Here is a 17356-nt window from a genome sequence, read left to right as displayed (position 1 = left end):
GAGGAATATTTTTTGAGGACCAGGACTCGTCAAAAATATGTGCAGGTTTTATTGGTTGAAATTTTGATAAATGCCTCATGGTGCAACATGAGCTCACCATCAAAGATAGACTGTCTTAAAAGTAAAAATAAGCTCATTATTCATAGGGACTTCAGATTTGACAGGTAACCCAAAACCCTTGTGTGTGTGTGTGTGTGTGTGTGTGTGTGTGTGTGTGTGTGTGTGTAAAGGAAAATTTTAAACTTCCACAGTTCTCTCTGAAAATCAAAATAAGTAGGTATCTTCAGTCAGAATTCAACAAAATAATGGAAACAAGTTGTATTGCAGTCCAAAGTTTTTGTAAATGCACTGTTATTGTGTGAATCATTCTCTTTCAAAATATCACTTCACCATCATTATGAACAAAAAACATATGGTGACTGGGCTTTTGCCAACTCCAGAAGTGTGAAATCACCTTAAAAAGGGGCATCATTTGCCCTTGGTCCTGTTTTTTTTTTTTTTTTGTTTTTGTTTTTTGTTTTTTTTGGGTGCACTATAATCGGTGGTGTGACAGGTGGGCAGAGTTAGCACTCCAATTAAACGCAGAAAGAGATGCCCAGGTCATGCATGATTTTCCCTGCCTGGAAGAGACACTGAAACCAACAGATATGTCACAGAAGGACCAAAGCACCTGGTTGATGACCACAACCCTATTCACATTGTTTAAATTGTAACTGTTATGGCCAAACAGACTACTTAAGGTATGCAGTGACTAAAATTACATGCATAGTTCCCTCTCACACATGCCCACACACAAACACCTAGTGGGTGATTTGAGGGGGAATAAGGGGGGATGTCATCCCTCTTGTCAACAAAATGAGCAAAATACATCCCCCTTGTTAACCTGCCATCCCCCGTCTCCATTCCCTAGTAGCAGAGAGACTGCAGGGGCAGAGGGGTTGTTTTGTTGAATATTTTAGTCTGGTCTGCCTGACTAGCCTAACTGTGTATTGATAACTGCTCCTTTTTCTTTTCCTTCTTTTCCTTTTTTCCTTTACATACATATGTGTGTGTGTGTGTGTGTGTGTGTGTGTGTGTATGGATATATATTTAATATATAGCTATATTATAGATATTATAGCTCTATTAACTGTATTACAGATAGTATAGCTATAAATTCTCAGTTCTGCACTACTGTATATTGTAGTCTATATACTCTATAGAGCAATTTCACTTTCATGATCAAAGTGACAAGTAGCAACGTGTAGTCACAGAAGAGCAAGCAGGTCATAGGGACACACTGCTACCATAATATTCCTTTCCTATTTTTGCTGTTGATGTAAATGTATCACAGACCAAGCCACCACTATACAGTATCAAAATATTTTTAGGGAAGACATGACAGAAATATAGTTTTTACTATAGATGTTTGTGTGTGTGTGTGTGTGTGTGTGTGTGTGTGTGTGTGTGTGTGTGTATGTGTGACCTGGGAGACGAGCGGGTAATGTTACCGAGGAAATTATCTGGCATTGACCACACCGCGGTCAGCTGCTACAGTTACATAATATGAAGCAAAGTTTATACTGCCAAAATTATAGTGTTTTTTTTTTTTTTTTTTTTTTTTTTTTTTTTAATAAGCATTATTAGAATGCATACTGTCCTCTTCCATTAAAAGAAAACACCTATGCAAAATATTTTAGCCTAATAGCAGTTCTGCAACTGTAATCACAATTATAATTGAATTGAATTGGGCTAGGTCTGTATGATAGAATTAGAAATGTTACGTTATGGTTACGCCGTCCTGCAACAATGACCTTTGGGAGATATAACCCAATATAATGTAATTTCTGACATTTTATTCTTCAGTTTTGTTGGTATTTATTTGTCATCAATTTTGCATCAACTTCATCTTTTGGAAAAGACTGGTTTCTTTTGGGATGAGCTGGTCTGGACTTGCATTCACAGTATGAAAAAGGTAGTATGTCATGGCTGGGAGTTCACTGTTTTTAAAGAGTATGAGAGGGGCTAGTTTGATTAACCAGGACTGAAGCCAGCCCCTACCACACCCACTGATGACACCAAAATCTGTTGGTCACGGCCAACTGAGTATGCGCTGTGAGCTTATGCCAGTCTTGCCTCTTGATTCATGAAAATAGAGTGGCACGCTACATGGCACCCTACACTCTTCATGTTTGCATGTGAAAAAAGCAATTCTGGGCATGGCATTATAGATATACAATATCTACTATCTAATGAATATCAATTCACACCTACTGAAAACTTATCTGGTCATGGTTGTAGACGATGATAGCGGCCCTTCTGAATAACACACTGTAGACTGTAATCAGATTATGTTACAGAGTCTAAAATTGTAACTACAGTATATAGTAATCAGCAAATCAGCGATCTGTAACAAATTACATGTTGAAACTAACCTTGCCATCAGCAGTGAAGGATATTACATCTTGACAGATTGATAGTATCCATGCATGTATGAGTGAATTCTGTCTTATAATAGCAATCACTGATCTTGCACTAATCTAATGCATGCGCTGACAGAATCTATGCAACACTGAGCATGCACTAATCTAGTGTGTCTGTGATACAATCTAGTGATACAATCTGTAAGAGTCAGTGTTGTTTGTAATTACATTTTATTTCAGAACTGTTTCATAAAACATTGTACAATGAGTAATGAAAGGGACAGCAGACAGAGAGAGGGAGGACTTGCAACATCATACTGATTCATACTGGTAGAAGGCCTCCAGGTGTTGTAACACACTGGATACACACAGTGGCTGGTAAAACAATAAATACATCAGCTCAATTCTGTATTTTGATAATGCCATCTTGTTAGCTAGCTTGTTAGCTTTTTTTTTAATTATTATTTGCACATTGCAGCAATGCATTAGTAAGTATATTTTGCTCAGAGTGATGGCCACTACAATAGAAGTTTCTAATTTTCCTGCAATACCAGCACCACTGTGGCGCAATACTGTAATCAGCACAATGAATCTGAGAAGGCAGTGCTGACGGATTGTACAATATCTGATCTGTGAATTGCACCTGGATCGTCAGTATCGGCACATCCCTAGTATTTTCATAGTTCTATGTTTAAAATGTTACCAGAATGCCAGAAAAAAAAGGTTGGTGAATCCAAGACAAGAGTTAAAGTTCATTTCATACTGGGCTCTTAAATGGTATGGCAACCGAATGTGAATTTCAGCAAAGCTGATATATGCACAACCCAGTCACACACAAACAAGTTGAATTAAAAGTTTTTGAGTTTGCATTTAACAAGGCTTAAGGACAGGAACAGCTTTAGGGCAGCAGGCAGGCTACTCCCCCTGTGGGGAGCATAATGGCTAAAGGCCAGTTTACCCTATTTGGATTTAGATGAAGGGATGCAGAGTAGGCTGGACACTACAGACCTGAGAGGTCTAATAGGCTCACAGTTGACAAGTAAATTAGAGATGCACTGAGGTGTCAAACCTACACTGTCCTGTATCAGAGTACGGTGTCCAAATGTCCCCATTTTTCTGAAAGGTCGCCTGATTTTCTACTCTGCCTGACAGCATTAGTGTTACCAGGGGAGGTGTGAAGACTGGTAATTTATACCTCAGGACCACAGGAAATTTATGTTCATTGCAGGCAGAATTAGTACTGCAGGACAAAGTTGGTAATGTAATTTAGCACACTGCACACCAGTGATTTTAATGAATGATCCAGCCGGCATACATGTATTACTTTATTATTCTCATAAATTTCTAAGAGGATGTATAATTTCAATGAATGAATGAATTGCATTGCAGTGACTCTCTCCTGCTATGCCAGGAGAAATTCCAGTTGTAATTACTTGCTTTATTGATGGTTAATGGTAATTTTAATGCCGTCAGGACTAACATCTGGTTTTTCGTGCAATCAGCAACTTGAACACCTAGCATCTGAATTACACAATCCATTATTAGATTTGATTCAATTAGACTTAAATGACCTATGAAAAAGTTGTTGAAAATAGTGCAAGAGTTGTTATATCAAATCATACCATGACATGGAGTAATTGTGCTACAGGAGAGTTTTTCTTGTTGTTGTATTTATTATTTAATGTGTGTTTGTTTGTTTGTTTCTGTCATTATAGATGGCTAAAAAATATCACATTACATCCTGAAATTGATAGTGTCCTGTCATCTAAATGCTGTTTTCAGATACTTTTACACTCTAAAAATAATAATAAGCTGGAAAACATTATACATTTTTATCAAATTTGCAAAATTTACTTTAGTAAAAGGTCAGGTTATTCTATTGCTTGCTTGACAGCAAATCAGTGGAGAGCAAGGTAAGGAGTTGCGTTTACATTTTAGCAATTCTGCTCATGCTCTTATGCAGATTACAATAAGTGCAACAGTAGGAAAGGTTAATATCTATGAATCCTATAATCCCATAATCCCCTAATATTTGTGAATCCTACAGTCACAGATTACCAAGGAATGAAGGAGTGCAGGGGACAACAATTTAATACAAGGAAATAGAGAGGGAGGCCAGAGGAGGGCTCCTTGACATAAAACAGGAGAGAAGAAAGATTAATTGTGAAAAAAGGACAACAAAAACAATATACTGAATTATAAACACTGGTCCTCAAAACATGAGTACCACTTCAGTGCAGGGAGGAGGTTTGTAAAGCTACAGGTTTAAATGGAGATAGAAGGTTTAATAAAGTTCAGGGGAAGCTGGGAAGCAGAGAAAAAGGAACTTTTGAAAAGACACGAAGTGAGCCTTTTTTATATTTCTTTTTTTGTATTTTATTCTATTGAAGAGCTATTGCTTACCCAGGGACTGCGTAAGCAGTAGCTCTTCAAGGTAAGCAAACTTAGAGCCAAAGTGATAAGTTTCGAAGGACAATATATTAAAAAAAGAAGAAAGAGTTGCCGTATCAAAACAGTATCAAAACAACACATCAAATCATAATGATTAAGCAAAGGAAAAAAAATAATCATTGCCACATAAAAGTACAAAAGCAGAAATTGTGTTCCTTATTGAAAGCATATTGTGGTTGCTTTACTAAAACCATTAGAAAGATAGATATACAGATAGATAGATAAAGAGGGGCAGGCAGACAATCAGACAGAAAATCAAACAGACATTTAACAATATGCAAAAATAATGAAATCCATATTTCAGTTCAAGCAAGGACTCTGTCTGCTTATTGCACCAAAGGACAGGCTTTAATTACAACAGGTCTCCCTCTAATGCCTTTCTCCTTGAAAATGATATCAGCTGTGGTATTAAGGTGTGTTTGTGTGAGTGTGAGTTTGCGTGTGTCTTGAAAGATGATATCGACAATTTAACTTTATATTATTGAGGAATGTGTGTATGTGTCTTGAAAGCTGATATTTGCTATACAACACACACACACACACACACACACACACACACACACACACACACACACACACACAACTCTGAAAGTGCCGATTGGAAACATTTTTCTTTTTTTTGTTTTTGTTTTTTTTTTTTTAATTTTCAGGAAGCCAGTCTTACAGGCCCCATGAATTGACCTCACATGACCTTCACTTCCTGTAATCCTGCACTAGTGAGTGTTCATTAAAATTTCAACGAATGAAAGTGTCACAAATCTTTAAACATCCTCTCTCATCCACCTATTCCTTCAAACAAATGTGTTTCTCTCTACCAAACTGATATCCTATTGGTCTGCAATTGTGAATGATCCTTCCCTGCACCATGTCCTACCCAAACATTCTGTTTCAACAGGAAACACATAAAATCAAGAAAGTAAGAGTCCATTTCATGGGGTCTTTAAAAAAGCATTTTTCGGTGCTCAGCATGCACAGGTGCTCTTTGGTTGGCATGAACATCATCATCCAGTATGACGCTGTGGTAGCAGGCCTGGTAAAATCTTACAGGGTGTACCTTTTCTCCTTTGTAGCTCATTTGCAGAAAAATTACATTTTACGTGATTTCAACATGCTTCATGATTTATCTTAAGAACTGAAATGCTAGCATTGCATAAAGCACATTCATTTTGCCTTGGACAGAAGACACGATCATCTCATTTCTTATGAAAATGGTAAAAGAAAATTGCTTTGGATATATGCAGGCATTCATTTTCATTTGTGTGTGTGTGTGTGTGTGTGTGTGTGTGTGTGTGTGTGTGTGTGTGTTATCGTGCGAAAAAGGCAATCATACAAAACTACTACACAACAATACTTAATAATTTGTACTCATATTTTTGGGATGATTATAGTAATTGTAGCAGCATCACTGGTGACCAAATTACCAAAAAACATCATGCCACCCCAATTTCATGAACTGGACACTCTCCAGACCTCAGCTGTGCTGTGATATCCTGTCCATGAGTAACAGGAGAGGAAACAAGATGCATCCTTGTTGGAGTTTGATGCCCATCTTGTACAAGGTTGACTTGATGCCAAGACCAAATGGCTAACAGCAGCGTCCCCGACCCCCATACCCCTGCACCACCCACAGGCATCTCAAAGAACACAGTTGTAGTCCAAATGTCCAAATTTGCAAACACACAGACAGATTAGCTGATTCCATGTTCCTGTGATTTCCTGTGAGAGGGTAAAAAACTGGTCCTCTGGAATCTAATGTTCAATCCCTTGGATCCTGGAAGAGGTTGAGATGTGGAGTTGGCTTGGTTCAAAAGAATGAAAGCAGCTACTAAGAACTGAGGCCAAAAGGTGCACAGCACTTGTCATGGTACTGTCACTGCTATACACCGATGACAAAGGTGGCTGGCAAGCCTAAAGAGTGACTAAACGCCCACACCACTTAACATATCTCGACACAGCATCGGCAATACTAGCCCCACTGCTAAAGTGGAAACTCCTGGATTCACCACTGTGAGAGCTAACAGGGAAGCTGAGGTGGGGGACTTGCAGTGTTTCTAAACATCAGATGGTGTAACCTAGGGCATATGACAGCTAAGAAGATGAGAGCCTTATCCATTACAGGAGGATGCCAAGAGTAGATGCACAAGAAGGACGAAATCACGAAAGGTATTTAGGCCTAGGAATAATGTTTTAGCTTACCATGCTTTGGTATGTCGTGATTATATTAAAATGACTACATATCCACCCATCCAGATTATTGTGGAATCCTGGAGTTTTAAAATTAATAACTAATAATAACTATAATAAATACAACTAATAATAAATACACCAGGGCAGAGTGGACACTGCACCCAAATGTAGTAAAACCTATGTGTCCTACAACCAAAACATATCAGTGAGTATGTGTGGGGGGAACAGTGGGAGGGGGCACGGGGACGTGACTGTGTGTGTCTTACTCATCCCCTCCCATCTGTGACCATGTTGATACTTTTTTTCACCTTCTAGAGGCATTTTTGAATTTCCAGGGCAGAGGCACTTCAGCCAAGGCTCTGGGGTTTAGTTACTCTTTAAGGCCTCTCAGGACTGGCTGGCACAGAGGACTCCTGATTCAACAGAAAGGTACCAGCAAGCAAAAAATGCTGCATCTGCTATAGTCACTCTGGAGAACAAGGTTTAGCGGCCTCAAAGAGGTTTAAGCATATCAGTCGGGGGCCTTAGGAGTGCAACATAGGATACTGTTCTCAGAGGGGGAAGGGAAATGCTTCACTTGACCAGAAACCTTACAGCAATGAAAGAATGAAACACTGAGTGACTCTAAACTTCACAGGCATGACCTTTGCTCAGGAGGTAGTGCTGAGAGATTCTGGAAGGTCTGAGTTCATCACATTGGCAAAGGATAGTGAGATAGTTGGATTCCCAGTTTTCACCCCAATTACTGATACTTCCTTTAACACCTCCATGTCACAGACATGCGCACACTTCACTTTTTAAATAGACATGTTGGCAATAAACCAAATATGCTTAAAGTGATAACATACTGTATGTAACATTTTAAATGACCTCCTTGAGGCATTTAAAACAAAAGGGCAATCCAGGCACTCCTAATATCAGGAAATGTGACAGAAATTAAGGCAATTTTAAAAAAGGCTTTATTCTAGTGGCTAAATTGTTAAAAAAGCCAACGTGTTTCAACCACTGTAGGTCTATGTCAGGGCTTTGGAAATTAAGCTCCTTGAGGCAGCCTATCATATGAGTTAATCACACCATGATACATATCTGACCATTCTGTCTGATGGGAGGCTAAGAGTCAGGTGAGCCCAAAGAAAATCCTCTGTCAATCAGCTTTTGTACAGATCTTGCTTCTGTGTGACTCTGTCAACAGGTAATGTAGACAAAATCAGAAACAACAATGTGTGGTAAAGAGCACTCAAAGAACTCACCTACTGTAATAACTTAGAATAGCTGGGTCAATACAACTTTGCATTTGTCATAGAAACTTTAGACCAATTGCATTAAGGTGGCAATTCAGAATTGAATTGAACGTAGGTCCACATAGTGGGGATTTAGTTTACTTATGTCTTGACTTGTTTCTGACAACTTGCATACTATTTTGTCGCTTCATACTCAGGTTTCTTTGTAAGAATAAACACTCCTTTATACAAGTTGTGCATGTATATTTGGTGTAATGATTTGGCTTAACCTTAATAATTAAATGACACTGACTTCTCTTTCCATTAAAATTATGTTCTTATAATTTATGAATGACTCAGCCAGTGACACACCATAAATTATGATGGTAACCCTCATGCCAATGTCAATTCTGGAATAAATCAGCTACCACTATATGTTAGCTAAATTCTACAAATAAATATAATTTAAAGTAACTGTACAATATAATAAATGACAAAAGCCTCTGGGTCTCCAAAAACGTGGTAGAAGTAGCAACTAAGAGAGGCCAGGTTCCTATCTAGTGGTTATTAAAAGCTGTAAATTTGCATTTCCACATAGTATCTTGCTGTCTGTGTGTACTGACAGCTTCACTAACATTTATTTCATATGAAACTGATATGAAGCAACACCCCAGTCCTTCACATGGATCCAACATAATATCCAAGAATAGCAAGACGGCAGTCAGAAATAAATAACTAGGCACCTTGTGCAAAGAAATACTGTAGGTCTGACTTGAGCCTACACACAAGACTACCACGGGATGTACAGTCTAGAGTCTAAACTACTCTTCTCTAGCCAGAAATATAAAAAGAATGCTACTCAAACACTGGTGCTTACTACGGCTACATGGTGTTTTCAAGGAAAAACCCACTATTGCCCTTAAACGCAACACCAACTTCAAAGACTTTTTAGTGCAGGCCCAGCATATCCCTCCTACACCAAAGCAAGGAGCTACTTTATGAAAAGCCCCCCCCCACAGCCTCCCACAGGACACTAGCCCTGTGGGCACTGGCTCATCTGCCCTCTCTACATCAACACCAGAGAAATCCAGAGCCCAGAGATAGATCAAATAGTAAAACTGTGCGCCCTGACCACATGTACCTATCATGGTCTCTAAATAGGACAGAGACTGAACATATCCCCCAGCTCAGGTATGTCCAGTCATGTGCCTTGGAGGGCCAACTATATGCAGGTTTTCTTTCTATTTAAACACTACACTAAGTGATTTCACTGATTACTTCTTCCTCTCTGCTTGAAGGTGTGTTAATCAGTGACACTGCCTGGCATATGCTTTGGCTGAAATTAAAACCTCCGTACACAAAACCCTCCCAGTACAGGATGAGGACTTGCTCCTAAAAGCCTTTGTTCCTTGAAGCCCTTCCTTGGAGCTGTTTAAACTATGACTTACCAGATAGATGTAAATTTGTACATATTTGTATCTCTGTAAATTTGTAGTGTCAGCATCCCACTATCTGAATACTTGGGCTGTCAATTTTTCCTGTTTTCCTAGGTAATCTTACATCAGCTCGCCTTGTATTTCTAGTGAGCGCCTGTCTTGACACTCTTGATGATGCCTGAAGGGGAGTGCTATGCTTGAAATGTGTTGCTTTCCTTGTCTATCATTGTGTTCTTTAACTGCTCTCTGTGCACCTTATTGATCCGTCTTTACATTAAAGTGGCTACCAACCTTTCATTTTAATTTCTGTGGGCCTTTTGAAAACCTTACCCCTCCACTGTTCTTGAGTGGATACCTAAATGAAACAAGCCAGGCATGCCACTACATAAGGATGCATCATTTATCAAAAGCCACTGTAGCCTATATTACGCTGTTGAATTTTCCTTGATATGCAAGAGACAATAAAGCAAAAACTTTTTTAATCCAATTTCTGGTGAAGATAAGTCTATTGCAAGATTCTACAGTTTGAAATTCAGGTAACCTTCTCACATGATTCACACTCCAATGATGGTCCAGCCATGATGCTAATATGGCTAATGTGGCTAATATGAGTGACAGACTCATTTTGAATGGCTAGGGGAAAAAAAAAAAACATAAAAACTAAATGTCACAAGATTTCCATTTTATGAAGCCTAGATTTTAGCTGCATGATTTGGGCTATATCCTGTTTCTTTGAATTCAAGGTAGGTAGGCAAATTCTAATCCCCCACCCCCAAAATTTCCAAACTTTTCTGGGTAGCAGGTGTGAAAATGACTCATTTCAATATTCTGGATCTGTTATCCAAAGAGTTAAGCAAGTGCTTAGCCAAAATGTGAATACAAGTACCTTTCCCTGCATATCTCTTATCTGAAGAACTTATTGATGTGATTTAGTCAGCTATGAATCACAGCATAAAATAAGAGCAAATGACTCCATGGGTCCATGTTGCGAAAACAGTTGGTGTAGAAAAACGTCTACACCAGCCTGAAGTGAGGCACTGTGCCATGAGGAAAGTGGGTCAGATGTATTTGAAATTCATTCCTTTTTAACCTTTGCCATGATTTTTTACAATGCATCTGTTTGCATTTTAGTAATGCATGAATGATGGACATTATTCAAACTCAAGAGGAACTCAAGGGGATGGTAGCTGGGGCAACTATCATCTCCCATAGTACTCTGACATAACAAAAGCCATATGCAAGACATCTCTGTGTAAACCGTCTTATCGTAAGTGCATACATGTTATTTTTAGCACGACTGCTCTGCTGGGAAAACAAATGTCCTAACCCTGACAACATAAATGTCATTCTCTAACAACACAGGACTACAAGTGATCTCTCTCTCTCACACACACACACTCACACACACACACGCACACACACACACACACACACACACACACACACACACACACACACACACACACACACACACACACACACACACATTCCCCTCACAAAGAATGCAGCAACGCTTATTTGACATCCAGATAGCCAAGCAAAATGTCTACAGTAGCTTAAAGCTGGGACAGAACTACAAGCTGGTCAGTCTTGCAACCTCAGCAGGTAACACTGCATTAAGTTTCCTTAAACTTAATTTATCTTCATCTATTTTATCTTTATTTTATCTTTGACAAGGACAGCTACCATGACGTGTGGTGCACTGATATGTTTGGCATTTAGCATAATACGAGACAGCAATAGGCTCTGGTGAAATTAATACAGACAGAGAAAGACGTCACACTTACACTGTGAATGACACATCAGGCTCACGAATCTAGTATTAAAAAAGACACACAATGTTCTGCATCTCATGGAGAGTAAATTATATAGAATTTATACAAAACCTGCCTTTGTGGAAAAAAAAATTTGATGCTTTTAGCTCTATGGATGGAAAACTATAAATGAATGTGGTGCCTCTTCACCAGCACTATTTATATATCATGACAAGGCAAACCTTCACTTTGCAATTTATCATGAGTTGCCTGTATTCCAGCAGAATATGTTACTGATTAAAATTTTAGGCAGGCAGTAAAATAGCCTTTCCAACTATGACATTGTCAAAGTGTCTGCTTTACTTAAGATAAATTTATTCAGTCCAACTACTTTTGGCACCAAGCACAAAAATGGCTGTTCTTTTTTTAAACTATTCATCCGATATGGCGGAAAATCCCGGCAAATTAAAGTTGACATTGACTGTACTTTAACCTCATAGTCACTGTGTCACTTCCCTTCAAAAAGAGATAAGTATACAGAGCCCAGATGTCAAAAGAAATGTGCTGTTGTCTAAATGTCATTTTTTGTTCAGAGTAGGTAGATGAGCAAAGGCAGAGAAAAGGATTGGCTACACTAAGAAGCCAGAGAGGTTGGAAGACAAAGAGTGAAGACAGAGAGAGAGCAAAAGACAAGGTTGTGCTTCACCCAGAGAGAGCAGAGGAGAGTGTTAGACAGTAAATAAAAGATTAATTTCTGACCTCATTTTAAGGTTGCCAGGTGACGGTTGTCCATCGTATACTGACACAATATCAAAGTCCTCCTCCAGTGCCAGCGTGACGAAGGTTAGCTGGATTCGGTTTCTCTCCCCCGTTATTATCAGCCATGTACAGTTGGCATAGTTGGGATAGCCGTGGGGGAAACCAGGAGACTCTATGGTGCCATTTAAGCCTTGGACCACACCGCCGCAAGATTCAGCTAGAAGAGAAAAAAAAGAAAAATTCAAATTAGAAAATGATGATTCCAAATATGCCAGGTGAAATCCCCCATCAATTTCAGCTGACATGAGCAAAGCCCATTAGCCCTCCACATGCCACAGCCCTCACCACTCACCACATTTAACATACGCCATGCCTTTCATGTATGATTTAAATATTTAAGCTGTCAAACATACATGTTTTCCCACTTTAGCGTGTGAGTTTGTGACATTCATCAAGTCCAGATTGCTCAGGTCAAAGATGGAGCAGGCATGTTGAAAATTGTCTCCTTCCAAACATTTGCAATTTTTTTTTCCTTTTCTTGTGCAACCTCTTAGCATCAGGACTCAGTAGCCACTTTTGCAACTGGGCTATGTTCATACTCATTATATATTTGTGGGTGAATTTATGAGGGACTACTGAGGTTTACCACACTGCCAATATTTGCCTGAGTTGAAACGCTGCCTATTAAATGAAGAACCAGTGTGCGGGCCCTTTTCTGTGTCTGTTCAAATTCAAGCATGACTGGTGCATACAACCCCTGACCTCAAATGAGATATAACATAGCACAACACATGCCATGTGGCCTCCCATGACGTTGTAACATAGTAAGCATAATGTGTGATGCTTTCATGTGAGGTGCTTTACCATGAATGCTTATATTTTTAGTCTGCATGGCTCCTGTGGGAAACAAACCACTAATCCTTACAGTGTCAGTGCTGTGTTGTACAAATCCTGGACCAGAAATACACTCCCCTGACACAAACACACACACACACACACACATATACAGGAAAAACTGTGATATTGTTTCTTGAGTATGACTGATTTGATTTCTTTCTTTTTTTAATCATGGATAATCAAAGTAATCAAGCACACACCACATGTTCAGTAAAACATAACTACACACAGCAAATAGTTCTTTACCCAGAGGACAGCTATCACACAAAAGCAGCACAGCCGATCACAGCATGATAAGGGACAAAGAGATTTCTAAAAAAAAAAAACAACAACAACAAAAAAAAACACTTGCTGTACATCTTAATTGTGTACCCTGTGTGATTACACACATGCAAACCTGCAGACATGAGCACAGGTCATGCAGCCAATACACTAAGTTATAGTCCATTCACGATATTCAACAGACAAACATACCCCATATAACACACACACACACACAAGGAAAGACAGTCATGTACACACAAAGAATTCATGGGCAGTTTTAAAGAGTAAAGTTCAGGCAGTAAACGATGAGAAAAAGAGCCACAGTAACTAAACTAACTTAGAAAAAGCTCAGGAAGCCGTGTAATGCTACCCGAAGTTCACCAAAGCTGACCACATCGAACCAAAGCAGGCCAAAGCTAACCAAGGTAGCTAAAATACATGAGCATTTATTTATTTACGCAGGACACACGCAGATAGCGCGCTGCCTTCAGTTTCCATGGTGTGCTCAGCTGTATCAGAAGGATAACAGGACAATAGCACAATGCAGAAAAGCCGAGACAACAACCAGAAAATGAGAAGCAGTCGAGGTTTTACGAGCCTCTACTGTAGCCTTATAACACAACGGCTCTGTGTGTTTCTGCTTTCCTCTTCTTTGCTCCTCCTCTCTCCTTTTCAAACTGCTTTAAACCCCCTTCTCTTCATTCTTTCATCTCCTTCTTCTCTGTTCTCCACCTCAAACACATAATACAGTTTACTCATGATGTTGCTGGTGTATAGAGCATGTAGTGCTGTGTATGTGTGTGTTTGTGTGTGAGTGTGTTTGTGTGTGAGTGTTTCTATGGTTAAATAAAAGCCAGTAGCAGTAATTGTTTCTGTTGGTCTGTGTAAGTGTAGCCTTTGTAATGTATGTGTATGTGTGTGTGTGTGTGTGTGCACATACACACTGTAGGCAACATGAAAGCCAGCCGTAATTGTTTCTCAGATAGCAGTGGCTATTGATTTATTAACCTTATATCACTGAGGACATACACACACACACACACACACACACACACACACACACACACACACACACACACACACAAACACACACAAACACACACAAACACACAAATGCACAACACACTCCAATACACTCAAGAGCTGACAACTCTCAAAGGACAAGGTCACAATACAGTCAACCAAACACTCCAAAACTGTGTGTGTTTGTGTTTGTGTGTTAAAATGTTGTGTGTTTTCCCATCAATGAGATCACAACTTGCTCACTGTGCATGTACCAGATGTTGTTTTTTGTCCAAAGTAACACAACACCCTGATGCACACATATACACACAAACATGCACACACATTAATGCACCCCTATACTCAGGCCAAAGTGAACCCGCAGGCAGCAACAGACAAGCAGGCACTGATGCACACACACACAAACACACACAAACATACACACACACACACACACACACACACACACACACACACACACACACACACACACACACACACACACACACACACACACACACACACACACACACACACACACACACACACACTCTTCAGCCATCTGGAGTGTCCAGATTAATTTCAGATTGTTCACCACTGTCTTTCCAACTCAATTCATCTCTCCCTGCAACTCCTGTCTCCCTCGCTGTCTGTCTCTCATTCTGTCTCTTGTTCTCTCTCTCTGCCCGATTCTGTCTCTCTCCCTCCCTCCTTCCCCTCTCTCTCTCTCTGTCTCTGAGCAGATGGGATAAGTAGAATCCATATTCATAGTAAATTGACCTGATATCTGCATAGTGCCAGATGCCATATTGTAGGCACCATACTTTGGGCACTTTTGAGTTCAGTAAACACTGTACACACAGCCCTGCTTTTTTTTTGGATTGTGTTCATGTAGCTTAGCTCCCCTATCGCCCACTGGCTTCCCGTGCATAGGGTTAGGTACTTTAGTGTAGCCTTGCCATTTGGGAGACTGTCACATGACCAGAAGATCACAGGCTCAGTCCTCTAAAAGCAATGTGCGCTGTACATAGATGCACTCCAGCCGCTGCATAGCTCCCTGGAAAGTGGACTACACAGGCTATTCAGACATTTGAAGACAGTATCCAAAACTGTAGGCGGTAAACATGTTGAGTCTGAAGGGAACTGATGTTGTGAAGAAAGGTTTCCGACTTCTCAGGAAGCTGACAGGAAAGTTTTCCCATCAGCCACTGAGCATGGCCTCAGAAATCTGGTGGTTGCTTTCAGCAGGGAAAAGCGAAATGGAGATGACTTCAAAGTTTACATAACAATAAGCTCATTTTGTTATTTTGTTTCTATTCCTTTATTGACTTTTATTTATTCACCTATTTTTATATGTCAGCTTACATAGGTACCTACATACGTATGTGTATATATCTATATATCTATATCTATCTATCTATCTAGATAGATAGATAAATATCTATAGATATATAGATATATATATAAACCACTCACCTGCCCAGGACTGTATTGAGACTCACTGTTCATGTGCGTGTCTAGATACTGGGAACATGTTTAGATCGCTTTTTGTGCAATTTTGAGCTATTTTAGTACTTTTTAACTATTTATATATTTATTAATGAATTTATTATTTATTCATTCTGCCTAAGCATTTTTCAGCACTGCAAATGCACGTGAGCCAAGGCAACGTAATGTGTATGCATGAATGACAATGAAGTCTTATTCTAACGTCCTGTCCTGCAAAACTAAGGCACATGACTGAAGAGTTGTCTGTGTTAAATGATTTTGGGATTTTGTTACGCAGTGTCCCCTTAACTGAGGTTCCTTCATCAGTGAGCAGGGAGTCGGGAATGCAGTGGATTGGAATGCAGCTGAAATGTTTTTGAGTTGGAGGTCGAGTCATAGCATTCATTGAGAGTCACTCTGAGGAGCAACACAAACTAAGTGTCTTGTTACTTATATTGCACTGGCAAAAACATTCAGCACTTGTTGAGTCCTGCCAGCCAACTGATGAGCTCACGGTCGCCAAAATACTCCCCATCGATACCGAGCCTACAAACACATGATGTCTTTTTCTGACTGCCTGGCTCTAATGTGACATTTTCTTAGGAGGGTGTTTCTTTCACAATGGAAATTTTGGCTTTATTAAATGAGTATTTCTAAACTTATTGGCTGGGAAAAGATCAGCCAAAAAAAAAAAACATTTAAATGTCAGTATCTGTTTTCCTGCCTGCCTGCCTGCCTGCCTGCCTGCCTGTGTGTCTGTCCATCTGGCTGTGATATACATAGATAATCCACAAAAACACAGCAGGAGTAATTACTTGTTTTCTCTATCTTTCCTCTCTCTGGGTGTCCTGTGTGCCCAGCCTTCCATTCCCAGTCCCCCATCATCTCTCTCCCGTACTCTCTCTCTTTTTCTCTTTCTCTCTATCTGTTTCTCCCCCCGTCTCTCTCTATCTGTCTCTCTCTCTCTCTCTGAATGATCTAATAATTCAGTATTAGCTGCGATTTGTTCTCAGTACGTTCCCTTGTTCAGCTGAACCCCACTTATTGGCCTGTCACCATCTACTTACATGTAAGACAAAGAGAAAGAGAGAATGACAGTGTGAATGTGTGTGAATCAGAAAGAAACAATGTGTGCCCCTGTATGTGTGAGGATGTATGCAATATGTACATGAGCACATGCCGGTGCAACCACACACACACACACACACACACACTCACACACACATGCACACACACCACACAGAGAGCATTCATTCAAGCACAGTGCTTAATCCGAAGGTTTGATTTGCTCCACAGGATTTCCCAATTGATATTCTCCACAGGGTTTGAGGCTTTTCTTTTTGGTGTTTATGTTCATGTGGTGTTTACAGACAAATTTGCAGTTGGATATCAGTAGGGTTGCAGTGATATTGGTATGACATAATGGGCCAGCACCAAGATAAAATATGGACTATTACCCTAGCATATCACCAAATCAAACGCGCATAACTTAGACC

The 17356-nt window shown here is 39.7% G+C and overlaps 1 protein-coding gene across 1 annotated transcript in view; it reads right to left on the bottom strand.

The window, feature by feature from the left end:
- LOC115378771 (CUB and sushi domain-containing protein 1-like) overlaps positions 1-17356 on the bottom strand; it is a 659837-nt gene that overhangs the window by 429971 nt on the left and 212510 nt on the right. The window contains exon 2 of the mRNA XM_030079264.1: positions 12210-12426. Within this exon, the coding sequence (XP_029935124.1) occupies positions 12210-12426 (217 nt within the window). The remainder of the gene's footprint in view (positions 1-12209; positions 12427-17356) is intronic.

Source organism: Myripristis murdjan, chromosome 3 (genome assembly GCF_902150065.1).
Source record: "Myripristis murdjan chromosome 3, fMyrMur1.1, whole genome shotgun sequence".
NCBI classification, from domain to species: domain Eukaryota; kingdom Metazoa; phylum Chordata; class Actinopteri; order Holocentriformes; family Holocentridae; genus Myripristis; species Myripristis murdjan.
This window is presented reverse-complemented; position numbering and strand designations above follow the sequence as displayed.